Source organism: Fukomys damarensis, unplaced genomic scaffold (assembly GCF_012274545.1).
Source record: "Fukomys damarensis isolate Sample0158 unplaced genomic scaffold, DMR_v1.0_HiC HiC_scaffold_16, whole genome shotgun sequence".
In the NCBI taxonomy this organism is placed as follows: Eukaryota; Metazoa; Chordata; class Mammalia; order Rodentia; family Bathyergidae; genus Fukomys; species Fukomys damarensis.
In genome coordinates, this window is record NW_022900928.1 from 25,155,164 (window position 1) to 25,182,419 (window position 27,256).

Sequence of the window (27,256 nt, forward strand, 5' to 3'; positions counted from 1 at the left end):
CCTTAAAAATAAACCCATTTTAAACTGCACATCATATACATGGTAAGCAGTGACAGAAAGCAGCATCACATGCTCTCAAAAATCCATGATCTTTTCATAGGTTTTAGTATTGTGACAGATTTTCAATAGCAGAATTGGTCATTTTTAGAGAATTTTTGCAGACTACAAAGCCATTTGGAAGAAAAAAGCAATTAGGTACAAATAATCATGTGGGATGTTTTTTTTTTTTTTGGTACTGGGGATTGAACTCAGGACCTTGTGCTTCCGAGGTAGGCACCAGCACCACTGAGCTAACTCCAGCCCCAAAATAATTACTTGGAATAGAAGTGAAGCCAGTCTCTCAAAATACTAACAGCATTTGTGCATATCGATCCATGTCAAAGGGTTAGAAAACTCTGTATGAGACCTTGTTTCCCCTTTCTGTAAAATTTAAGGCAATCAGAGGGCTGAGAGCTCGGTGGCAGAGCACTGGCTTCAATGCACAAGGCTCTGGGTTTTGTCCCCATCATGAGGTGAGGGTCCCTTTAAACAACTCTTTTTCACCAGGCAGTGGCACATGCCTGTAACCCCAGGTACTCAGATACAAAAGTTGAGGCCAGGCCGTAAGTCGGTCTCAAAATAAAATAAAAAAGGACTTGGAGATGTAGCTCAGTAGTAGTATGAGGCCCTAGTTTGAATCCCCAGTACCACAAAAAAGTAATTAAGTCTTGAATGTATCTTTGTTGAAAAAGATGAGCATTAGGCCTAGAATGAATATTGAAGACATAAAATACTTGACTATCAATATTTCTTTATTTTTTCATTATTTATTTTTCAGACACAGACTTTGCTGCTGTTGTTTTTAACCTGTCTTCAAGATTATATACATGAGCTGGGAGTGGTGGTACATGCTTGTGATCCCAACACATGGGAGGCAGAGGCAGGTGGATTGAAGAGTTCAAGGCCAGCCTTGGCTACACAGTGAGTTCAAGGCCAGCCTGCACTACAAATATTCATCGCCAGAAGAATTCTTATTTATATGTACAATGACAATATGGCTATAAAACAGATGTTACGCCACTGTTAGAAGAGGGTAAATTCACAAAGACTCATATAGTACAATCTCTAAGGTATATTTGAAAGTGTAAAAAAGCATGAGTAAGAACAGTACGTACAGTACCTTATACACAAGTATACAAATATACAGAGTAGCTCTGAAAAAAAAACATTTAAAAATAGCTGGGGGGCCAGGGATTTAGCTCAGTGGTTCTGCCACCTGCCTTGAAAGCACAAGGTTCTGAGTTCAATCCCCAGTACCAAAAAAATAGCTGGGCATAGTGGCACACAACTATAACCCCAATACTCAGGAAGCTGGGATAGAAGGATCACTGTGAGTTCAAGGCCAGCCTGGGCTACACAGTAAGTTTAAAACTAGCCTGGAATAAATAGTGAGATCCTGTCTTAAAAGAAAAAATACATTTAAAAATTTTAAAAAGATAAAATGCAAAGCTGGCTATGTGTAGCTCAAAGGTACAGACCTTGCATAGTATGCAAGATGTTCTGGGTTCAGTCCCCTATCCTACAAAAAAAAGAAGATACAATGAAGTTGCTTCTAGTAAAAAAAATAAAAATAAAAATTCAGAGCAGGAGAGAGAATCTGTTATTGTCAATACTTTTTGTAGTATTTAAATTTGTGTCTTTTAAAAAAATCTATTTAAAATTTCCACCAGAAAAATATACATACATCTTTATTGGCCAAAACAATATCCAAAGTTGACTTGGCCACCATGGGAGAATGTTTGCCATTATGTGGGTTTATGTAGTTGTAGAGGTCCTCCATCACATCTAAGAAAAAATTAAATTAAAAATGTCAAAGACACTTAATAACTAATTGTTCAAAAGAGTAGTTCTGGATCTTTTTCATCCCAACCCACTTCAGTGTATAGGTAGAAAGTACTCAACAAACATATGCATGTTGAATAGACATATACTACTAATACATTTAAGGTAACAATCTTCCTGGGCCAGGGATTTGGCTCAGTGGTTCTGCTGCCTGCCTCACAAGGTAACAATCTTCCAGAGTGAGGCTAAATATAAGCTCTGGCAGATTAAAAAAAGATTCCCAGATGATTCTGATATCCACCCACATTGAAAATCATTAAATGAAAGTAATAAAACACAAATTATGATCATTTCTCATCAGTTTTTCTTTCTTCTATTAGAACAGAAACTCAAAACTCAAAATCTATCATCCCAAGAAATTTACTTCTATAAAAATACATTTAGTAAGTTCTTTCACTCTGCTTTTCCCAATACATCATAGCAGTATTCTGCCCTCTGTATTTACACATAAAAGTTACATATATACAGATTCAGATATAATTTGATTGGGATTGAAATGAATTTATAGATCAATTTCAGGGGAAGTGACATCTTCACAATAAACCCACTGCAAAGAGAGGATATAATGTTTTGAGGCCTCATACAACAGTTCTGAAATTGAGAGTCAAAAGGTTTCTTTTTTAAAAAAATTGTGTAAATATTTTAGTCATTTTTTAAAATTAATTTTATTGGTACAATTTAAATATATATAACAATCACACTCATCAAAGGGAATTTGTACCTGTACATGATATACACTGATTCCTCTTTTTCTCTCAAGCCCCTCCCCTCCCTTCAAATCTCCTCATTTACAAAAGCTGTTTCCATTTTTTTCCCACTTTTGTTATTTTTTTTTCTTTTCCCTCTTCCCCATACCCAGTTTCCTTTTCCTTTTGAACAATATTTTCCTATTTCACATTATCTATCATACATTTAGGTCCTTATTTACCCTTTGTTTCTCACAACAGAGACAATGTGATATTTACATGTGTGTCCGATTTATTTCACTTAAGAGTGTGGTCTCAATGAGCATGCATTTAGCTAGAAATGTCTCAAATTTATCTTTATTGCTGAGTAGCACTCCACTGTATTAAAACACACATACACACACACACACACACACACACACACACACACACACACCTTTTTTTATCCATTCATCAGTTGATGGGCAAGTTTATCTTTATTGCTGAGTAGCACTCCACTGTATTAAAACACACATACGCACACACACACACACACACACACACACACACACCTTTTTTTATCCATTCATCAGTTGATGGGCATTTGAATTGTTCCCAAGATTTACCCATTACAAACTATAGTGCTATTATCATAGGTATCCAGAATGGGAATAACTGGGCCAAATGGGATCTCTCATGCTAGTTCTTTGAGGTATCTCTATACTGATTTCCACAGTGGTTGCACCTGTCTGCACTCCCACCAACAGTGGAGCAGGGCTCCTTTTTCCCCACAGAGTCAAAGGATTTCTAATCACAGTGTACCAATTGGATTCTAATATATGGAACAAAATATTTAACCTTCCTTTGCCCATATTCCCGAGCTATAAAAAGGGACTGTTGAAGTGTTTGCTAATGGTGATCAAAATGCTGTGAATAATTTGTGCCAGAACTTGTAGATAAATACTACAGTATTCATTTTTTCAAAACCACATCAGCATTACATCTGCCTAAAGAGTGATCAAAAAAGAAAGAATAAGGATTTCTTAACCCTTTCACGTAGCAAGTGAGAAGCATTGAGAAATAGGGAGTTCTAGTTCTCTCTCTGCCATTACTTTGCACACTTTGCTTTTTAAACTAAGATGTGAAGCCGGGGATTTAGCTCAGTGGTTCCACTGCCTGCCTTTCAAGCACAAGGTCCTGGGTTCGATCCCTGGTACCCCCTAAAAAATAAGTAAATAAAATAAGATGTGAATAACAAATGCTGGCGGAGATGTGGGGAAAGAGGAACACAGCTCCACTGCAGGTGGGAGCATGGACTGGTGCAACCCCTGCGGAAAGCAGTATAGAGATACCTCAAAGAACTACGATTGGAAGTCACATTTGATCCAGCTATTCCCCTGCTGAGTATCTTCCCCAAAGAATTAAAAGAATCACACCATAGTGATATATGTGCACCCATGTTCACAGCAGCACAATTTGTAATAGCTAAAACTTGTAAGCAGCCCAATAGCCCATCAATGGGAGACTGAATAAAGAAAATGTGGGGTTTTTAATGAAATACTACTCGGCCATAAAAACTTAGAAATTAGAGACATTTCTAGCTAAATGTATGCACATTGAGGTGATACTCTTAAATGATATAAATAGGACACACATGTAAATACAGACTAGTTTCTCTAGTGTGAGAAACTGAAAGTGTAAATAAGGACTAAAAGGTATAACAGATAATGTGAAATAAAAAGAAAAGGGACAAAGAGGAAGGGGAAATGGGAGGGGTAGGGGAAAGGAAAAAAGGGAATGGAATTAATAGGAGAAAATGAAAAATAATGGAAACAAAGTCTTTGTAGATAGGGAGGGAGTGAGGGGTTGAGGGGAGGCCAGGAGAATGGGGGAAAAATAAACAAGATTAATTATATAAAGGTACAAATTTCCAACAATGAATGTCATTATATTGTATAATTAAAGGTACCAATAAAATTAATAAATAAATAAAAATAAAATAAGATGTGATCTTTGAGATTCATATGTAATTATTACCCTTGTTAATGTTCTGAAAATACTAGATTCTTCCTTTTACACCCAGACTCACCACTGAACACTTTCTTCGTTTCTTTGTGCAAGTTAGACACAGCAATCCTTGCTGCCAAGATGGCATAGTCAGGGTGCTTAGTAGTCAAGGTTGCAGCTGTTTCAGCAGCCAAAGTATCCAGTTCCACTGTGGTGACTCCACTGTACAAGCCCTGGATTACTTTCATGGTGATCTGAGCCTACAAAAACAAGAGCTTTTTTGAGCTTTTATAAGAAACAACAGCTTCCTTGAAGATCAATTAAGAAACAACAAACATAATAATGTAACTTCATTTTCTGAAAAACCATCTTTTTGAATGTGGGAGACTTAGTAATAAGAATTCACAAATCAGTTGAACTGCTAGAAAGTATATACTACATACATAATGAAGAAGTAGTCATTTTTTAAAAATCTAAGCTTAACATTTAGAAACACTCTGGGAAGCCAAGACAGGAACTAACTGGCTCCTGATTATTTTCTGTCCAGATTCAGCTGGTAAGCTGTATGATGCATGAAATCCTCTATATTGTTTTAGTGTTATATGGCAAGTAATCAGAGTAAGATAACATCTGTGTGCAAACTATGCCTGATCTAGTAGCATCCAGAATTATTCAACAGTCTATCTTAGGAAACTGAAGTCTGTTATAACACACTTGCACTTGGAAATGTAGTACTGCATCAAGAAACAGAATATCAAAGAATCTAGGTTCTTCTCCTTAAACTCCCATTAACTTAAACAAATCACACCCCTTCTCTCTTTGGACTTTTCTTATATATAAAACAAAGCAAACAAATAGGATGAGGTCTCAAGTTCATCCCAACATTAACACTCTCTTATTTTAATTATAGTCTAGAAGTTCTAAATCTAAAAGAGAACTTGTAGTAAGTATATTTTAAAGCAGTATAAATTATTTTCACACTTTGGCCCACTAAACATTAAGTACCTAATTAGATACAAACTCTGTAAATAGCACAAGAAGACAAAGCCTGTCACACTTAAGCTGGATTGACCAACTTGATTGATTTGAGATTTACAAAGGGGATTAGTAAAGCACACTTCTGGGTGTGTCTTGGCTTAGTCACAGAGAAGTGTGACCTTAGGTACTATATCTGGGTACTTCCTCTCTGATGCTGTTGTCCTGCTCTGCTTACTGGCTGCCAGAACTGAGTAGCACGTCTTCACGCCATGATGTTTTTGCTTTGGAGCCAGCAGACCATGAACGAAACTTTTTGAAACCATGAGCCAAAGTTATGTGTGTTGAGTATTTTGTTTCCACAACAGGAAAATTAGTACACTGCCCTCCCTTAAAGCTAGGAGATGACAGATGTGTAATTAATTTACATACTATGTAGTTAAAAGCTATGCTCCAGGGAGCACAGATGCTACATGACAGATAAAGTACCTAATTAAGGTTGGGGCAACACAAGTGGGTTTAGAAGAAAGGTTCTTAGAGATTCCCATTTTAGGACGATCAATTAGAAGCCATGTGGAAGGCAAGAAGTGAAGAGGGAAAAAATAGAGAAAGGCTAGGATACTTCAGAGCCTGCTAGTGAAATTAGTCACTATAAGATGGTGAGGGCCTAGGAGTCATAAAAGGAGAAAACAGAGTAACTTGCTCTATGAAAATTTGTTCTCCTTAATTTAAATATTTTCCATGAAATCCATTTTTTATTACTTCCATATATTCTTTCCACACTGATTTTAAAAAGTAAATTTCAAACTAGTTCCAAATGACCACAGTTTTAAAACAAACTCCGCTGTAGACTTTTTCATTACAAAGGAAATAATTCATTCAAGGAAAGAAAACAAAGTGAGGAACTCAAGATGTAAAGCATATTTACTTACAGGATCAACAAAGTCCATATTGAGTCCATAACAAAGCTTCTGAATTCGAGACGTAATTTTGTCAAACATGACCCGCTCCTGGCGGCCATCTGAGAATAAATCACACAGTTCATATTAGCACTTTTTAAAATGACAGTGCCTGAGAATCAAATGTAATATAGAATGTAATATAGGACTGTTTGGTTTGGCTTACATTCCCAGTCCTCTTTATTTTTTATTTTTAGACAAGGTCTTGCTAAATTGCCCAGACTGGCCTTGAACTTGCAATCCTGCCTTAGCCACCCAAGTAGCTAGGATTATAGGCATGTGCCACATCTGGCCAGTAAGGGAACTTTTAAAATTGACCAATATGAAATGCTGTTTCACAGATAAAAGATTCAGATCACCAAAAGATTCATCAAGAAATTACTTTGGTCTTCTCTAATGTCATCTTCAACTGAAACTATTCCCTTAACTTATACTCAGGTGGATTCTTGCACAAACTTCACAAATGATGTTCCCCCTCATCCTACAAAAGAGCTAGAATTACTCCTTAAACCTTAAGTTAAAAATCCTATTATTACTCCCTCAAGGACCTTAATAGTAGCTTTCCACATCTTCCAAAAGTCAAAATTATTACAATAGTCCACAGAATTACAACCTGCCCACAAATTCATCTGCTACTCTCCCCAATTCCTTCTCACCCTACCTGGGTAATCCCAACCTCGGTGCTATCTATATCTTTTGAAGTCTTTGCTCAGTGTCACCTCAAGGCTTTCCCTGGTGGCCCTATTTTAAATCACAATGTCTCAAACACAACTTTTCATCCCCTCACCCTTCTATGTTTTATTCTTCTCCATAATACTTATTACCATATTACTACTATATTTTACTTCTGTATTTCTTGTGATTCCATCCACTCACTCTCTAGAACATAACTTTTAAAGGATAAAGATTTTTGCATGCTTTATTTACCAAAGAATTCCCAATGGCCAAGCCAAGGACCAAGGCCTAGGACCATTAAGTACTCAAGTACTATTGGATATTAAATGATTTACAAACCTGTCTCTATACTAATACCTTCATGGTAAATATGGCTTGTATACCTTCCTAAGGTAATTTATGGTTTTCAATATACCTAACACAACATAAAGGCATATTTCTATTTGTTGAATTTAAGAGAATATTTCAGAGGCAACCTCTTAGTTTTAATATAGGAAATATGGTAAGAAAATACATATAGTCCTCATCTAGTCGGTCTTTTCAGTTTTGGACTTAGATCATTTTTTCTCTTTGTCCTTTCAGACAAAAAGTCCCACTAAGTTTACTCAAACGTTGGCTCACCCAACCTTATTTATTTAGTCTTACCAGGAATAGTGGATATATCACACCACCAAGTAGCCTTAAGAGACAAGCCACATTACATGATCGATCAGTCATTTTATAAGTCTTCATTTGTAAAAAGGAATAGTATACTTATTTTACTTGTCTCATTGTTGTATTCAACAATAAAATAATGCAAAAGGTGCTTTTGTTATAATTTTAGTATAGTTACAACTATTATATCTCATTTAAAAACAAAGCTACTTTAAGGGCCAGGAATTTAGCTCAGTGGCACTATGCCTGCCTTGCAAGTGCAAGGTCCTGAGTTCAATCCCCAGTAACAAAACAAAAACAAAACAACAACAACAAAACAGAAAAACAAAGCTACCTTACAAAAAGCACCATATGTGATACAGAATAGGTACTTGTGGCTTATCTAAGGTTAAGACTAATAGGTGGTAAGATTTATCTACTATTCTTGATAATAAATAATTAAGATTGAATAAGCTATCATCTCAAGACAAACCAAGAATAGTGGGATTATTCTGGAAGGACAAGGAAGTATATGATCAAAGTTCAAAATCACAAAAACAACTAGGTAAGCCGACATATACAAATGGTAGTGTCTCATCCTGATTTAGTTTTTGTCTTGTTTGTGCAATATACTTCTCTATTCTGTATTCTCTTTGTGCCACGTACTAAATAACACTAGTAATTGTCTTCCTCATGTTTCAGAGAATGGGAGACAGACTGAAAGTCTAACGGCCCAATGATCCACTGTTCTCTAATCTATGGTTCCACTTGGCCCATTTTTCAATGTGTAGATTTTATCACATCACTAATCCCTGCTTCTCACTGCCTAATTTATCCTTTTCTCTCAACCAAAGCCTTCGTGAATTTGGTCTATAATTCACCTCTTCTGCTGTGCCTGTGAAAGATCATAAAGTCAAATACACTTAACTAAGCATACATCATAGCTTAGCAACACAGTACAATACAGAATATAAGTTTTTTACCCTCGTAATCAAATGGCTGACTAGGTTCTTTGGCTTGCTTCTCACCATCAGAAAATACTGACATATTTCAAATACTACTCACCCAGAAAAAAAAACAAAATTCAAAATACAGCTCCAACTGAATGCACATATGACTTTTGTATTATTATAAACTCAAAAAATTCGTAACTCAGGAACCAGTGTAGAATACAAATCATCTGATTTCCTTTTTGTTATAAGCTATCTTTAGTATTTCTACCTTCAGGAAAACATCACTAATCATGTAAGACAAAAAAATGTGCTTCTTCCACAAACTACAAACTTTCTTTTCCCACTGCCTAGAATGCTCAGACCACAGCTCTTCAACCAGCTGGCTCTTGGTATTATTCAGGGCTGCTCATTATTCAGTCAGCTTCCCGGACTTTCTTTGATTATACAATCCATGGTTGTCTTTCCATTTGTCTTTATCACATTACTCTGTTTTACTACAATCACCTCTCAGATCAGTATCTGAAACTGATTATTTATATGTTATTCACAAGTAAACACATTAAGAGTCAGTTAATTTCAAAAGTGAAGTTACTACATCCACCCACACCAGGGTGTAAACTGCATAAGAAAAGGGGTTCACTGCTGAATCCTCAATACTTACAAGTTTCTAGCACAGAGGTGCTGAACACATACCTTCTGAATAAGTGAATGAATGGATTGACATAGCCTATCCTTTACCTATCTTTTTAAGATCTTTGAAAGCAGGAACCATAACTGCCTATTCAACAACGCAATCCCAGTGCCCAGCAGAGTTGTATAATAACTTAGTGGGCTATGCAGGTGAAAGTAGACACAGTAAGAGCACCATGGAGGCCGAGACTGCAGTGATGCTGCCACAGAGTAGGGGATGTCCATGACATTTCTCAAAGGGTCTATGACACCTACTCAGCTGACACCTTCACTCCAGACTTCCATCCTCCATAACTGCAGTACAAATTTCTGAGTTGAGCCATCCAGCTTGTGGTACTTTGTTATCCCTACTCTACTACAGCCGTATCACCCTGAACATGCCCAATCTTGTCTGACCTTGGAAATTTTGTTATCCCTGCTTCAGGATGTAAATTTACCAAGACTCCTCTGGTGTGATCTGACTTTCACTGGACTCAAGTCCGAGTACACTAATGGCTCATGGACTGACTATATAACTGTGTGTCTACAACTAGGAGTGGACTCATGTCATGGGCAGCCATTATGTAGGAACTTGCAGTAACCAAGGAAGAAAAGTACTGATCTGGTCACTTTTACAAGTATCGTAAAAACAAACAAAACAAAAAATAATATACTAGGCTGTGAATGGAATTAAGGTAGGAAAGGAGGGAGGAGGTGTATGTGTGTGTGTGTGTGTGTGTATGTATACACTGCACCATGTACATGTAAAAATGAACTTTTTTACTATAGGTTATAATCCAAGGTTTTTAAAACATTAAATTCCAAAGAACAAATCACAAATCAATCAGTTACTCTGTCATTTACTGAAATGGCTCTTAACTTTTAGTTAATTTTGATCTCCCACTAGGAAAAATAGCTCAAGATAGAAGATGAAAAAAGTTCATCTATCATCCCCTTCAGTTTCCTAACAATATTCCTATTCCTAAATCCCTAACAACCTTATATTCTTTGAAAATAGAACAGCTTCCTCCCCCTATTACTTCCTTTACAGTGATTAGCAAAATATCAGCACACAAGCCAGGTGTGATAGCACAAACCTATAATCCCAGCAATCAGGAGGCTGAGGAAAGAAGATCATTGCATGTTGAGACCAGCCTGTGCTACATAGTGAATTGAAGGCCAGCTTGAACTTCACAGCGAGGCTTTGTCTCAAAACAAAACAAAATTTAAAAATATTAGTACACTGAATAACTCAGTAAAGAAGTTGCCCTCCCATATAATTTCATAAAAAAAAGACAAAACATATGTACATTAAAAAAAAGAGAAAGAAACCCAAGTACATTTTGAATCTGAATATTAACACATTTTGCTAAATGCACGATGGCACAGTCTTGGAGAGTATGAGTCATGTTATTCAAATTGATTCAGGATCTCTTCCTCTCCTCTGAGATTACTCCTGGAACATGGGTCAACACAATCTCTTCCAAAGGGCAAACTTCAGGGTGCTGCCTTTATCTGGGATTTTTCACTTCATTCCCCTATCTTCACCCCACAAAAAAGACACCAGGAAAATGGCAGGTGCCCTTGTAGCGTACAAAGCCCTTTCTTTCCTCGCTTCCTCGTGTGCCTAGAACAGGCCAAGCCCACGGTTTTCAAATTAAACTGTTGTCCACGATGGGTTTGAACCTTGGCCTTAGCATCAACTCAGTGGGGAACTCTGAGTCAGTCACCCCAACCTCCCCCTGGGCTTCAGTTTCCCCATCTACCCACAGGCACTATTTCCACACAGGGTAGGTATTACTCTTAGAGGCTGCAAGAGGACAGAAGTCATGCAGCCTGAGGCCAGAGGAGGATGGAGGGAGGCTGACGGAAGACAGGCCGAGCTGGCTGACAGGGCGGGAAGCTGCAGCGGGAAAGGCGGGAAGCGGCGGAGGCCGGCGAGCGCGGGTAATAACAGCCCTGGCAGCGACAGTCAGGGCCCTTTTTCCACCTCACCTACCCCGCCGCCCTTCCCCAACCCCTCACCTCGCTTGATCACATGCATCGCAGCTAATGGCTGGTGCGCTGAGGAGTTCGAGATCAGGCTGCAGCTCCGAAGCGCCGGCGGGATCTAGACGGCGGCAGAGGGTAAAGGGTCGGACTCCAAGGGACTGCTCCGATGCAGGGTCTGGGATTGGGGGTGGGGGACAGACAGCACCTCCCTCACCCGAGTAGAGGCTCGGCGATCCGAACTTCTTCCCGCTCCCGCCACCCGTGACGCACAGAACGGCGCGACTGGAGCTTGAATGACGTTTCTGGACGCTACCAACGCCCGGGGTCGTGTGGGCAAAGACCTACTAACAGAAAGTCAGGCTTCTGTGCCGCCATGTTGAGTATGGGCAAGGCCAAGAGGCTGTGGATGTACCACGGCTCTAATGGATGTGGGCGGGCCGTGCGGGAACGCTGTTCTGCCGCCGCCATGTTGGGTGTGGGCAAAGCGGAATCCGAGGCCGCGGTACACTAACAGAGCCCGAGGAGTCCTCCAGGACCGGCCCCACCACGTCACCCGCGAGCACCCCCTAGATTCCTACGGTGTAAATATTTCCAAAATCATAGCAAAAACTCAACCACCCTGAACACTTTTTCTTGACTGTTGTGATAATGCCGAAAATGCCATCAAATATTGGCTGTACTTTTAAGAGCCGAGCCAGGGACAGGTGGGAGCCCCAGGGACCTTAGGTGGGCCAGAAGCCTGGCTCTCAGTTGGAAGAAAACCACGCTAGGCCAGTAGCACCTGAAGTTTATCCTGACGCAAATAAGAGCCCTGTGAGATTTTTAAGCAGGGCCATGACCCTTTTGCTTTTAAAGATCGTGGATGGTAGCAGAAGGCTCAGCAATAAGGAAGATGTTGCCTGGTGGGAGTGGGATGAAGTTGGTGACTGGCCATGGATGGTAAGAAGAGGTAAGAGTCCTAATATACAAGGCTGACACAAAATGATCTTTGTTAAATCTTATCTGTGGCATCCTTTCTCTAAATCTTGTCACAACTTTTCACTGGTTCCTCACTGCCTTCCAGATGCTGACAAGCTCCCTGTGAAGTAAATGCAAATCACTGGTCACAGATGAAGCTATACAATCAAGATAGTCCCAAAATAGGATTGTCAGATTTAGGAAATAAAAGTTTAAAAATTGTATTAGACATAATTAATCTAAAAAGTTGTTTATCTGAAATTCTAACTTAATTAGGCATCCTGCATTTTTTTAGGTAACTACCAGGATAACTTTTGGGTATGTGCATTAAATGCTTCATTTTCCCTTAGCAGAGGTAAAATAGTCTCTTCTTCATCTTTGTCTGTTAAACCGCAGAGAACACAATGAAAGTCAAAGCCAGCAAAATTAAAATCTCCTACATGCTTTATTGGACTTCAAAGTCTTATGAAATAACACAGAAAAACCCATGTGAGGGTGTCCAGAGGGTACAAGGCAGTCTGCAGCCCAGCACCCTCCTAAGACCAGCCCCAGGCCCAAGATAGGATCCCAGGGTAAAGGCATGGCAGAATGGAGCACAGGGAAAATACCTTTACAGCCATAGCAAAAACAGTAAGAGAGTTGTGTAGAGGATGGGCCAGGTGGGGGGAAGTGGTCACACAGCAGCCTTCACATATACCATCTTCCTTCACCACCCCTTCCCCAAATCAATTGTGTCCTTTTTGAGCCTTTGGCCCAGGAAATGCAGTAACATGAAAATGGAGTCCAACAAGGGGAATATGCTGTGCAGGCACTTGGGAAATTCAGGAGATTTCTTTTTTCGCTTTTCAACTCTTTTGTCTTTTGGTTCAAATAAACAATATTCTTACCCAACCACTCCAGGACTCCACAAGAGCCCTACATCACAACTACAGCTCCCTTAGCCAGGGGAGCCAACTGTCCTGAGCCTTAGGAGTACTGATACTTGGGGAGCTTTGGGGCAGCACCTCTAAGAGACAGATACTCCTGCAGTATGGGGGAGCAAGGGGAAGGAGGAGGCAGGTGTAGGCAGGACAAGAGAGAAAAGGTGACTGCCATATAGCCTATGGCTCTGGCATCCTCTCAACCTCCAACTAAGAGAGGTCTCTCCTGATCCATCCCAAGCACGGCCTCTCTTCAGAACTCTGGTAGCTTGCTCTCTGGGAATTGGTTTCACTATTTCATGGGATCATGGAGGCCTGAGTGAGCTCTAGGGTGAGGTTCTTTCCAGCCCATCACACTCCCAAAGAACAAACCCCAAAGATTAGGCCTGTCGCCCTAGTCTAGGGCAAACAGAACCACTATGGGTAGGGTGAAGAGACCTGAGGCACAAGTGTCAGAAGTTACTCCTATCTTCCCACAACTGCTGGGGAAGCTAGGGAGTGTAGGAGGGAGGAGCCTAAAAGCAGGAGACAGAAAAAAACAGAAAACCAAACCTCAAAACTGGGACAGCAGAGACAGAAGCTGGACCCCAGAGGTGGAGCTGGGAGCTGAGGGAACAGCAACTAAGACATGCATTGAAGTGGAGGGGCAGTGACAGCAGCAGCCCATGGTTGGGAGGAAAGCAGGGCAGGCAGGCCATGGTGATCAGTTAATAAATTAACAATGTAGGACCCAAGGATGAGGGGGGTAGGTATGTACAGTGCCCAGACCCCAGGGCTAGCCCCTGCATGCCCCGCTGTAGGGGCCAGATATCTTAAGGGAGGAAAGGGAAGGGAAGGCAAAAGACTCAAGGAAGGACAAGCTGTCTCACCACTGCCACTCCTGCCTACTTCTTAAGAGGCTTCTTAAAGATTTTGAGGGGAAACTTCTTCCTGCCTGGGCTGGAGTCTGTCTCCTCACCAACAGAACCATTATCCTCCTCAGCCATGGCCTTCTTGCCAGCCAAGTGAGGAATGCGTGTATTTCGGCTGGCCTGCAAGGCTCGGCTTTCCCCAGCTGGAGACGGTGTGTCTGGGTCAGGGGAACTGGGGCTATTAGAACAAGAAGAATCCAAAGCTGGGGAGCCACCAGGTGGGGCTGAAGGGCTCAGCTCTACCAGGCTGTGGGCCTTGTCCAGCCCATGGTTCAGCGCCAGTAATGCCTTCTTGGCCAGGGAAGGGCTGTCAGGCAGTTTCTCCACCAGAGATCCTGGGTGGACCCCCTCAATCAGCCGGTGGCTGCCATTGGAAGACATGGCATTGAGAGCCTCATCTGCAGCTCGGCCCATCTGAGGTGGCTTGGGGACCATACGCTGACGGTCACTCGTATGGAGGGAGGACTCCGAATCGGAATGGGTCAAATCCCTGCAAGACATAGGACAGAGAGGAAGAAAAGGACATATATAGGATAGGGAGAAGGGAAAAGGTAAAGAGGAGAAAGGGACGTGAGACAGTAAGAAAGGGTGAGAAAATGAGGACAGAGAAAGGCAGGAGAGAGAAATAGAATGAATAAGCAGACAAGAGAAGAATAAGTAAGGAAGTTGAAAAGCCATCAGTACAGCATAAGAGGAGGCAGGAATAGGGAATGGGAATAAATTGGGAGAAGAGACAAGGAGTGGAGAGGAGAATTGTAGAAGAAAAACAAGAGAAGGACCAAGGGGAAAAGGGAAAAGTAATGGAAATAGAAGAAATGGACAAAAAGAAACAAAAACAAATGTCAATATACCATCATCTGTCAGGCAAAGGGCTCTGCAATGCCTGGACCCCATTCCTGCTGAACACAATGGTCTTAAACTGGTATAACCATGGGCTTAAATTCTATAGACATACTCCTCGATTAAAATTTCTGTATTCCATAGCTGGCCAGATTGCTTAGGATTCAATCCTAAAATGACATAGAGTTTACATGCTCCTTGATTCACCATTTTCCATGTCTTCCTCCCCCACTTATTCCTGTCACACCCTGGGATACATGTGGACTGGGCCAGGCCCCAAGGAACAGGGTACATGCAGTCAGTGGGCCTGACCCAGGCTGGGGAGGAGAAGGTTAGAACAGCCTTGCAAACAATCCCTCACCCACTCCCAAAAGGCCAAGATGCTTCCTCTTTGTACCCTCCTAAAGACTTAAAGACAGTCGTAACAGAGAAGTGTTGCAGAGTTCAGAATGAAGTCTACCATGGCAGCGGGAAGGCTGGAATTTTTTTAGAACTCTGCTGACAGGGAGAATGTAGGGCGGCATAGAAGACAAGCTGTTGGCCTTTAAAGGAGGAGTCAGAAAGTCTCTGGACTCTTCTATGTGATTTTGGATAAGTCACCTAATCTTGTCCTCAGTTTTGGCCCAATGAAGATCGTAACAGTCCAATTATCTGACAAGACTGGAGAATCAGAAAGTTGGCAAAGCAATCAGAAGTATATAAAGTATCATGGGAATGATGACAAGGCCAGCCAAGCTAGGAGGCTCATGTGGGGGCCAGTCACAATAGGCTTTCTTTGCAAGAATGAGTTAGGGGGATATGCCACTGCACACTACACATGCACACATGGAGGCTAATCCATGAACTTGAGACCCTTTCAGGGACTGGCTGTTCCTAGGAAGACTCTGAACTAATTCTGATGCCACTGCTCTTGCCTCCACAGACAAACCGATATAGATATGGTCCTCTGCCAATCCTGAGCCCTTCTTCTGCTTCCCCAAAAGCTTGAGAACCCACTGCACAGGCAGAGGAGAGGGGTAGAGGAAACGTGTAAACATCTGACATAGGAAGCAAAAGAAACTCTCGTGAGTGGGAGAGAACATCATAGGACCTAGGAAGAAGGAGACCAGGGTCAGAAGTTATGGAGGGTACCAGTCTCCTTACATGAGTATAGGCAGAGTACAGCTCGAAACTATCGCAGGTTTGATCTCAGAGAATAACTCACTAAGTAGCTACCTCATGGGCCAGTACCTTCCTGGACAGCAAAGAACAATTCCAGCTTCCATGCTACAAAAACTGTTTTGGTCAGAGAATCCAGTGTTTACAAATATTCACTCTTATATTTGGCTTTATTATATATTTGGCACTGGTCCCAGCTTCTATTTAAATCTGTCCTTGTTTCTCTAAGCCCCATGATGACTCTCCATATCCTTTCTTCTCTATGTACATACAAACTACTGAGCAAGGTACCAAGGAAGCCCTGGGGAGCAAGCACACTGAGAAAAGGGGCCCTCTAAGCTGAGAAGGTAAGGATCCTAGGAGCCTACGTTTCTAACTAAAGGAAAAGAGGTCAAAAGCTTGGGGCCCTCCCAGCCTCACTTCGGACCCACAGTCCCATTTGGTCTTGATTTCCATCTTTCTATGCTTCTGTCATCAACCAACAGCTGAGACTGCCGAAAAAAGGTAAGAATCTGGGAGGATATCTGGGTAGGTTAAAGAAGGAAAAGGCCCACTGAGGCAGGCTGACCTTCCCTACCTGAATCTCCGAGGCCCTTAAATCCCTCCCCAAAGGCTAGGCTGCCTTGGATTCCCATCCCAAGTTACTAACCTTACTAGAGAGCCTGTTTGCCTTTAGAGATGATCCTCTGGTGCATGGGGCAAAAGAAAATTAAGTAGTGAACAGGCCAGGTGGATGCAGGTAGCTCCCCATCCTGCCTCCCCACTGCCCTCAGCTTAGGCCTTGAAGCATGAAATTCACATCATCCCTAGTTCCCAAATCCAATTCAGTCCTCTCCATCTGTACTGGGAGGAGGAGTCTCCCTAGGCACCCAGATGAAAATGAGAATGAGAGTGAAGATGGGCAGCTCTGCTGAGTAGCAATCCTAGCAAGGGCAGTCCCTTTGTGGAAGAGAAAGGAACAGCCCTCCAGGATAATTATTCAGAGGCTCAAGGGGCACAGCTAGAGAGAGAGTATCCAAAGGCAGGACCAAAGAAAAACAGGGTAAGTGTGCTGTAACCCAGCAGCCAGGACTGGGTTATGGTTACAACTACAAAGCTAAAAGGCAATTCTAGACTAGAAAGGGAGACTTTCTAAGAGTCTTCTAAATTTGTTCTAGGCAAGGTCCAGCTTTGACCTTAGCCTGTCACCTTGAGGTATTAGCAGGGAACTTCCCTACAGCTGCTAGATCAGGCTGGGGGATAAAGCCTTTCACCAGTTGTTTTCCAGATAACTTACTGAGACCTTGTGGAAGAATAAAAAACATTTAACAGAGTGTCCTGAATGAAGGTCAACATTCTGCTTTGAAGTAGCTGTAGGTCTCAGGAGAAATTAAGTAATCTTTTAGAACCTTTACTTCCTACCTTAAAAATGAGTGTTTTAATACATGCTCAATTTTTCTTGTGCCAAATCCCCAAACTTATGCTCTCTCTTCTGTACTCTAATTCCACGAAGGATACTAAGCCCATTTAATCACTCAAGCTAAAAACCTATGTGTCATGCTACATTCTTCTCTTTCTTACATATCTTCGACCACTTAAGACCTCATCTACTTCATCTAGTGGTCTACTACAATGACTTGCAAATTCCTCGAGTCTTCTCTGTCCTTACTGCGTACAGGCCAATATAATGTTATATCTAACATGCAAATGTGACCACTTTAGTCTCTTTTAGAAACCCTTTTGCAACTCTCCACCTCCTAAAGGATAAAGGCCAGAACTCTTAGCCTTCTATCATTCCAGCCTCATATACTTCTTCCTACCAACACATAACCAATATTTTAATAACAAATACATCACATCTTAGGCCTTCTATTTCCAGCCTCATATACTTCTTCCTACCAACACATAACCAATATTTTAATAACAAATACATCACATCTTACACTTCCACATCTCTGATCATAATGTTTCCTTTGCCTAGAATACTTTCTCCTTTCCTTGCACACAGGTGTTAATACAAGTCTCTTCTCTCAGGTGAAAGTGAAACATTCCACCCAGGTACACACTATTAATATTAATCATTCCTCCTTTCTTAACATCCCCATAGCACTTAGCAGATTGTCCCACAATTACTTATATACCTCTCCCAGACCACACTGTAGTTCATGATGACCAAAATTGTAACTTATCATCTGTGAATCCCCATGCCCAACAGAATCTGGCACAGAGGAGATATCAGTAAGTGTTTTGTTGAAGGAGTAAAAGAAATAGGGGCCCCACTAAAACAACTGATGTAAAAGTGCACAGTTTAGGCAAAAGTGCTATAGGATCATGAAGAAAGTAGGTTGTTACTCATTTTTAGAGTCAGCAAATCCCAAACAGAGAAGGAAGGTAGGTGTGGGAAATTAGGCTAGCCTTAAATAGGAGTCTGACATGGGAAAGAACAGGACAAGGGAGAAGATTCTCCACAGCACATGCCTCCAGAGTTGACCAAGCAGCAGCCAGCAGGCAGAGATCAAAGTAAAAGCAGCAGAAAGGGAAGGAGGAAAGAAAAGAAAGACAGCTAATACCCCAAGCTCTCTGAATGCCCAGGCATCACAATGGAGCTGCCAGAAGGGGGCGGGTCAGGGTGGGGATCCGTCTGAAGGAAATAGGAAGTGCTGTGGTGATAATAAACAGGGTAGGCATGGACGGTGGTGGTAGTGGTGGTGGTGGTGGTGGTGGTGGAGGAGGTGGTGGTGGTTGGTGGTGGAGGAGGTGTGGGTGGTGGTAGTGGAGGTGGTGGAGGTGGTAGAAGAAGAGCAGGAAGAAGCAGAGGCAGATGGAGGGCTGGTCCCGTGGCCTTCAGAACTGAAAGACTGTCCAGATGAAAGACTGCGCATTCGCCGCAGAGATACCCGGCTTGTCAAGAAGTGGCCAGCCTCGCCCTCTACCAACCTCTGAGATCCCAGGCCATGTTGTGGCTCCGTCAGGCGCTGCCGGACACTGCTCTGCAGACTGGGGGCTGTAAGAATGAAGAAAGAATGAGGAAGGGTCAATCCACTTTGGGTGGCAGACAAGCAGGTGCCCATAGACAACTGGAGACCATTCTGGGCCTTTGATACTCAATCTGGTGAATGGAGCACCACCTCCCAGAAACCTCCCACCAGGGGGTCCTGAAAGGATGGGAAATTGAAGATGAGGTGCCCAGGTCAGTTTTAGTGACAACTCCAGAGGAAGGAGACCTAAGGCCAATGTCACTACAAAGGGAAGTGGCAAGGCAGTTAGTAGGAGGACACAGGCAGGGCAGGGAGGGGCAAGGGATTGGGACAAGGTCCGGGAGAGCACTAAGAACCAGCCTTTTCAGAAAGCCAAACTCAGGAAATAATTCACAGTTTAGACAAGGAACTACATAAAAACCTGTTCATCGGGTCATTATTAATAACCATGTGAAAGTAAATATAAAGGTGGGACAATGGGAAAAATTATAATATATCCTCTTGCTGGAAGTCTATAGAGATGAAAAGTGATGCTTACAGCAAGATTTTAAAAACAGCAAATCTATTAAAATGCTCAGGGAAAAAATATATAAATTATATTAATAACCCTTCAGCATCAGAATATAAAGCACTAGACTTTGAAAGTAGGCCTTTCACTTCTAGCTATGACCTCAAGCAACTTAAATCTTCATCTTAATTCATAATTAGTAAAATTATGCAAGGCTATTCTGAGACTTCAAGATAATATCTTTAAAGTATCTGCCACAGGTCATGGCACGCAATAAATGGTAGTAGTCTTAATTATCTTCACTACATTAAGAAATATGCCACAGACATAAGATTGAAATAACAAGTGTTCGACTGTGGTGAGACTGTGGGTGCTCTTTTTAGGCTACTATATGCTTTTTTCTCTTCCCAAATTTCCTCTAATAAACATATAAACAATAATGATCCAGTTCTTGGATCAAAGGTGTAAATGAGGCTCTTGGAAGACAATAACCATCAGGCCTGGTAAAGGGGTAACTGGGCATCAGGTAACTCAGGAATGTATCAGAGCATCCACCTTGGGGATGGCCCCTAGGCCCCAGTGGAAAGGAGGCACAGACCTCTGTCTCTTCCTTTCTACCATGATAGAGGGGCCACCCTGCTTTCTTCCTTAAAGATGCAAGAAAGGACCAGGTTACAAGGGAGGACAAAATCCTCATAAAGGTCACCAAGGAGCGAATACAGTTGCACAGTAATGAAGAGTTGGGAGACTGGGCTTCTACAGTTGGTGAAGTGGAAGTCTGTAACAGGTAACAAAAGAGGGAGCAAGAAGGCAGGAAACACTGAAGAAATGGGAGAAACATGAAAAGAGAAAAGAAAGAGTTGACCTTTCCTGTCCTGCCCTCTTCCTCTCAGCCCAGCTAGAAGGCCACCAGGACACTTGTGTAGCTGGGCTGAAGGGAGAAGCCTCCCATTGCTCCCAGCTAAGCAGGCTGATTCTTCTCACCCCCGAACCTCTCCCTGTAGTTAGTAGGGCCAGTGCTGAAGGTATAGAGGGAATGTAAGGCAGGCAGGAGAAAGCGCCCATGGGGTAGCAGTGTTGGTTTAGTCCCAAAAATTGGAAAAACAAAAGCCCCAAAGGAGCTCCTCAAACCCGGGTATTTCCAGAGGGACTGATCATCCGAGCCGGCGGATGTAGAGCAGAGAGAGCGGTCACTGAACCTACGCCCCATCAGCCAGGCAGCATCTAGGGTCAACAGCCAGGCCAAAAGGAGAAGAGAATCTGATTTATGGAGGGCTTCAGCCTGCCCCTCACTGGGATCTAGGAAAGGTGGGAGAGGGGTGGGCATCTCCGAGCTAATGAAGGTCCCTCCCAACCGGAGAACATAGAAACTTTTAGGTCCATGAGTAAGGATCCAGCTCTACCTGTCACTGATCCAAACTTTGTTAGGGCATGACTAATAACATCCTAACAACATATTAGATCAGGGAGATAAAGAGGCCTGGCCAGGGGTGAAGTATCATTGGAGAATTTATAAAATAATTTTTTGGGGGTGGATGATCAGCCTGATGAAAGAATCTGACCTTTTGAAAGGAAGCTGCTACACCAGCCCCGGCTTGCAGCCATCCCTTCTGCACCTAACCATAAGGCCTATTCCATTTACATAAAATAACCTGTCATCCTAAGAAAGATTCCACTGTGGGCCAGTAAAGGGAAAATCACCTCATTCTAAAGAATTCCCACTTTGAGCCTAACCTGGGCAACTTAGTGAGAACTTGTCTCAAAAAAAAAAAAGACTGGGGAAGTAGCTCAGGGATGGAGTGCCCCTGGGTTTGATCCTCAGTACTGAAAAAGAAAAGGAAAAAACCCCACTCAATGTTGTCCTTTCAGTCCTGTTATACTCTGCTCTCATCACTTGCAGGGGACAGAAGAGAGAGGGAAGGCCCAGGATAGAGGATGGGAAGGTCCAAGAGCTCAGGTAGAGAGGCAGGCATGCTTGTGCAGGAGTTTGCTCCTGGGCAAGGATGCCTTCCAGCTTGGAGCTTTTAGGGATGGAGCACTGGCAGGGACTGTTGCTACATGGGGCCTCATACAAAAGAAAAAGAGAAAGAGAGACATCAATCCATTCATCCACCTTAACAATTAAGAATAAAGAACATACAATGAAAACAAGTGCAATAAATCATCAGAATGAATGCCATTTTTACATTGTGGATCAAAGTCTCTAAAAGAGACTATTTTTTATAAAGTAGACAATCAAGGGGAAAGGGAAAATAAACAAAGAAATGAGTTGTAAAGGGAGACACACTTAATACAAGGGACCTACAAGGACAGACAGAGCTTATAGCAAGGAAGATCCACCAAAAGGACAACTATAAAGATATCCTATGTGACTTGTGCTTTATTAACCAAGGTCATGAGGTAAAACATTTTCCTGGTTTTCTGCCCCTTTTACTGTGTAAGCCAAGAAGAGGCCACAGACTTCTTAATTTGTGTATCAAAGGCTCCTTTCCCTATCCACCCACCAAAAAGGGCACCTACACTGCATGGACAAGGGTGATACAATCTCCTCATCCATGTCATCCACATCGTCAGTCATGATGAAATGGGCAGGGTTGGGGCGCGTGCTGCCCATCCAACTGGGGTCTATGTTGAGGGCAGTCACCAGCGAGTGGATGCCAGGGTTGTTGACAATCTGGAAGCCACAGAGGATCTCAATCTGCTGCCAGCGGTGCAGGCGTTCCCTGAGTGCTGCTGTCACCTCGCTTAGTGCTTGCCTAAAAACAGATGAAAGAGAACTGAAGGCATGGACTGGGTAGGAGATCAGTAACAATGAGGCTTCTTCCCCAAGAAAGAATTTGGAGATCGAGGTGGGAGCTACATAAGGTCAGGCAGGAGATCAGAGTGTTACTCTATCAGTAAGAAAATGGAATTGGGGTTAGAGGCCCTATATACACCTTCAAATTCTAAAGATGGTATGGGCATTGCCAGAATTGATAAATGGTGCTACTTACTTGGCAGTTAGAATTTTATGATCCACATCATCCAGGGAAGAGCTGTGGGCCACATGGAAGGTACCAAAGAGTGTGTTTCTCTTCTTTTTTATTTTCTCAGCCTGCAAAGATGAGGCCCTCAGTTTAAAGAGGGCAGGGATTAGTGGTTGGAAGAAATGAGAAGGGCCTTCCTGTGGCTGGATGCCCCTCTCAAGCTGTACAAGGAAAAGGAAGAAAAACAGGGAAAGGGAAAAGGAATAAAGGAATGGAAGGGGAAAGGAAGGAGAGAGAAAACAAGAGAAGCAAAAGGTTCCCCTGCCATGCTCTAGCCTCAGGAGGACCTCTCTCCCCATGGCAGTATGGGGCTGGCAGAGCTTTCCCTCTACCTGCTTCCACTTGCTTCATCTTTCCCAGAAGACAGTAGGGAGTAGCCCTACACCAGAAGTTTGAGGACATTATCAGGAGCTGTACATTAGGAAAAGAAACAGAACCCACCACCAGGACATCTCTTTGCCCAAAGGGAGGGATAGAGTGAGGCAGAAAAGAGGAAGAAGGGCAGGTAAAAGGGAGGAGGACAGGGAAGGGAGAAGAGGGAAGAAGGAGGGCTATAGGAGGGCAGGTCTCACCCCCTCTTTGGCCACCAGCAGCTGCTTCTCAGCATTTTGCTTCTTGATGTTGTAGTACTGCACCTCCACCTCATGTGTCAGCTGCAGCCACTTCTGCAGGGCCTCTGGAGCATACCATGAGCTGTGTGATTCCAGCTCCTTCTCTGCTTTCCTTAAGGCCTCCCGAACCTATGCAGCCAAGAGGAGTGACTCTGTTTACTGATTCTGCAATCTTCTCCAACACTTCTGTGTGATGCTTCAGAATTCAGAGCTCTTAACTGCTTTAACACTCTCTCAGGAGAGAGAAAGGCAAGAATTGTTCTCTGTATTTCATATACAAGGAAGCAAGCTCAGGGAAGGAAAGTAGCCCACTCAAGGTCGAGTGTCAGCTAGAACTCAAATGAGAGGTTTTTGCTGTAGGGCACTTTTTCTATCACATCCCCTGACCTTCCTGGTCATGCAGCCAGCAATCTTCCCTAATCTCTTCAGAAACAGACCAGCTAGTGAATCATTTTACTGAGAGTTTGCTTAGACCTCAGAATATAAAGAAAAGGCATTTGGTTGGAAATCTGGTTCTGGTCCCTGAACTTGCCATATGACTCTGAGCTTACTATAGCAGATCTTAATTCACTGTGGACCAGAACACCCTCCAATGCAAATCCAAACTATCAGTAAACTCAGGAGAGATATCCCTATCATGGAAAGTATGCGGAAAAAAATCTTGTCAAAGCAGTAGGTAAGGTTTGAAAATTACTGTCTAGAGATGGGATGACAATAAGTATGTCAGTACCTAACACAGACATTCCCAGCAGAGACAGAGAAAGGAAAAAGAGCTAATGCATAGGCCATCTCCTCTTGACTTTCTCTGTGAGAAACACAGAGTAAAGCAGATAGTCGTGACACACTCAAGCATAAAAGAGCTGAAAGTACAGAGACATTATGTACCCTGGATTCTGTGCTATCTCATCCAGGCTACCAGATAAGTGATCCCAAACACCTTCATCTGAACAATGAACTTCAGCTGGTCAGAAACCCAGAGAACAAGGATTGAAAGCAGTCTCATTATCCCGAACTTCAGTCACTGAGGCATGGATCCCACAGTATGCCAGAGGCTCTGCACAGCTTAGGTAGACTGGGAGGGCCTTAGCTAGAGACACAATACCATCCTTCCTTTGAAAGCCAATGAAAGCACCAATCTTCACCTGCATTATGTTCCTTGAAAAAAAACAACTATAATATGGCCCATTCCTGGTTTTATAGATTTAAAGTAAAGACCAAATACCTTAGAGACTAATATAGCAAACCTGAAAATTTCTGATCAACTTCTACATTAAAAGCAGTTAAAGGAATGGAATAAGCTAAGGAGGAAAGAATGGAAGAAGAGACAAGGGAGTAAACAGAAGTATGATAGTAGAGGAGACACACAAAGGTATGTCACCAGGTTCAACAACTAATGAGAAAAGCAACTACAAAACAAGGACTGGGGGACATCACAGGCAGAGAGACAGAGACACACATGCCTAGCCACACCTAAGTAACAAATGTGTGAAGGACAAAAGGGAAATAGATGGGCAAGTCAGAGTTCACTAGTCCTATTTTACTCTATGGTTGTAGTGCTAAAATCTTATCACATACTGGAATTACATGGGAAAAGTTCCCCCCCCATACACAACATTTTTTTATTGGTAAAATTAGAATCATCACACGTGGGAAAAATTTTAAATACTGATAGCTGGACCCAAACTCAGAAATTCTGATTTCACTGATCTGGAGTACTGACCTGGGCATCAAAAGCTCTTATTTTTATTTTTTTAAAAAAGTTTTTTTCTTTTTTTTGCTTTATTTTTCTTTTTTCACAAAAGCTTTTTAAAAGCTCAAGTCACAGCCACATGTGGTGGCACACGCCTGTAATCCTAGCATTTGGTAGGCTGAGGTAGGATCACTAGGAGTTCAAGGCCAGCCTAGGATACATAATGGGATATATAACGTCTCAAAACAAAGCAAAAACTTCACAAGTCATTCATTCAATTATGCAGCCAAAGTTCAGAACCACTGATACATGTTTGTAAATGGATGACTTCTGCTTCCCAGAAGGCCACAGTATAGGCATACATTCTGATTTAATACAACATCTACATAAACTGTTGGAAACTATGCAAATTATGAAAAATTAGTTTTCAAATAATCAGACAGCTATAGACACAAGTAGGAGTGGGTCTGCAGTTCTCTGAGAGTGATCCAGGGGTTCCTAGGTATCTCCCAAGACTTTCCAGAGCATCTATGAGGTCAAAACTATTTTCCTAATAATACTAAAACTACCTTTCTCACCCCTTTTCTCTCACACTAGACTGTACCAAAGGGTACATGATATGTGAAATCACAACAGTTTGAATACAAACTCTAATATAAGAAACTAGCTGTCTACTAAGCTATATATATTAAAAAGATAAGCAAAATTGTAAAAAATCATTTTTTCATTAAATTGTTTTTATTTTGGAAAATATAATCGTGTTTAGTAAAATATGCTGTTTGTGTTAACAGGTAAGGAGTTTAATATAGTTCTTTTAAGTGAATTAATAATTTTTTTGCCATTCCCTATCCTTCATGGAATACTTTTTTTAAAAAGCAGGGCCTAAAAAAATAAATATTTTAAATATTCTCAGTTCTACTCTCTAATGATAAATATCAACAGTATTGCCTCCATTAAAAATGTTAAAAGTAAAAGGGTCCTAAGATCAAAACATGTGAGAACCACTAGACTAGATGAATAAAAACCAAGAGAAGGAAAAGTCTCTCTAAGGTGAACTGATAGTTGTCAGTCATCATCTCCTGGAGGCATCTTACGATTCTACATGAAGCCTAGAATTGTGCTTGGCCCATGTGTTGGGGCACAGAGAAAACAGTCTAGCAGAACTGAATCTCCGTAGCCTTTCAAGAGGAAGAAATCTACCAGCTCTTAATAAAGAGTCAAGGAGGGACATAACTAAGGAACTCTGACCAACGAGAGCTGGACCAAACAAATCTGCAACCCATTTCCATCTCTGGCTTGAGATGATCAGATCCTCACTCTACATAGTACCTGTGTATGATAGAAGGTAAAATCTTCTGGAGCTTCTATTACTCTTTATACACCCTATCCAGCCTTTAATAAAAATAAATTACTAGAAATGAGAAGAGAGAAAAATATAGCCAAATATCAAGAGGAAAAATAAGCAGACCTATAAATGATCCAGATGGAAGAGTTACTAGACTTTCGAATAACTATGACAGATATTTTCAAGGAAATATAAGAAAAAAAACACACAACAGATGAAATATTAATTTTAGACAAGGAACTGAAATCTATAAAAATAAAACATATTCTGAAGTTAAAAATACATTATCTGAAGGAAGGAATCTATTGAATGGATTAAACAGCAGAATGTTCAAGGCGGAGTGTAAGATTAAAGAACTCAGAGATCAAAAGAAAATAGTCAAGTGCAAAGACCCGAGTTCAATCCCCAGTACCAAAAAAAAAAAAAAAAAAAAAAAAAAAAAAAAAGAGAAAAAAATAACAACTGAGCATATGAGCCATGTGAAATAAGTTAAAAGATCTAATATAAACACTAGATCCCCAGGAGCAGACCAAACGGAGCAGCAATATTTTAATATATAAAAAGAAAATGTGTTTTTCAACAGTTTTGCTAAACATTTCATACATATCAATGAGGTCAATGCTATTAACTATATTTTAAAATCTTTCATACATTTATTGATGTTTTGGCTGCTTATTATTGAAAGAAGTGGGTTTAAATTTCTACATAAATCTTTATATAAAATATTATATAGGGCCTGGGATGTAGCTCAGTGGCACCACACCTGCCTGGCAAATGCAAGGTCCTGAGTTTGATTCCCAGTGCCACAAAAAACAAACAAACAATAACCAAAAATGTCCACCCCAAATGTTTTTTAAATATTATATAAAGAACTCACAAATCTACAAGAAAAGAAAAACCCAATTTTTAAATGTATAGAAATTC

The 27,256-nt window shown here is 41.5% G+C and overlaps 2 protein-coding genes across 7 annotated transcripts in view; both read right to left on the reverse strand.

Annotated features, from left to right (window-relative positions):
- Rrm1 (ribonucleotide reductase catalytic subunit M1) overlaps nt 1–11,817 on the reverse strand; it is a 48,182-nt gene extending 36,365 nt beyond the window's left edge. The window contains exons 1-5 of one of the 2 annotated variants that reach the window (XM_010603160.3): nt 11,624–11,817; nt 11,443–11,527; nt 6,461–6,549; nt 4,636–4,813; nt 1,724–1,824 (exon numbers count right to left, since the gene is read on the reverse strand). In XM_010603160.3, the coding sequence (XP_010601462.1) occupies nt 1,724–1,824; nt 4,636–4,813; nt 6,461–6,549; nt 11,443–11,461 (387 nt within the window). In that variant the 5' untranslated portion in view covers nt 11,462–11,527; nt 11,624–11,817. Of the gene's footprint in view, nt 1–1,723; nt 1,825–4,635; nt 4,814–6,460; nt 6,550–11,442 lie in introns of both variants that reach the window. The other variant, XM_010603159.3, reaches the window with a different exon arrangement.
- Nucleotides 11,818–12,804: 987 nt separating this feature from the next.
- The window catches only part of Stim1 (stromal interaction molecule 1), a 207,949-nt gene continuing 193,497 nt past the window's right edge, over nt 12,805–27,256 (reverse strand). The window contains exons 8-14 of one of the 5 annotated variants that reach the window (XM_033764186.1): nt 23,259–23,426; nt 22,654–22,754; nt 22,181–22,416; nt 20,792–20,884; nt 19,112–19,178; nt 16,845–16,881; nt 14,551–14,687 (exon numbers count right to left, since the gene is read on the reverse strand). In XM_033764186.1, coding sequence (XP_033620077.1) covers nt 14,643–14,687; nt 16,845–16,881; nt 19,112–19,178; nt 20,792–20,884; nt 22,181–22,416; nt 22,654–22,754; nt 23,259–23,426 — 747 coding nt within the window. In that variant the 3' untranslated portion in view covers nt 14,551–14,642. Of the gene's footprint in view, nt 14,688–16,844; nt 16,882–18,744; nt 18,902–18,953; nt 19,179–20,791; nt 20,885–22,180; nt 22,417–22,653; nt 22,755–23,258; nt 23,427–27,256 lie in introns of all 5 variants that reach the window. The other 4 variants (XM_010603164.3, XM_010603162.3, XM_010603165.3 and 1 more) reach the window with 4 other exon arrangements.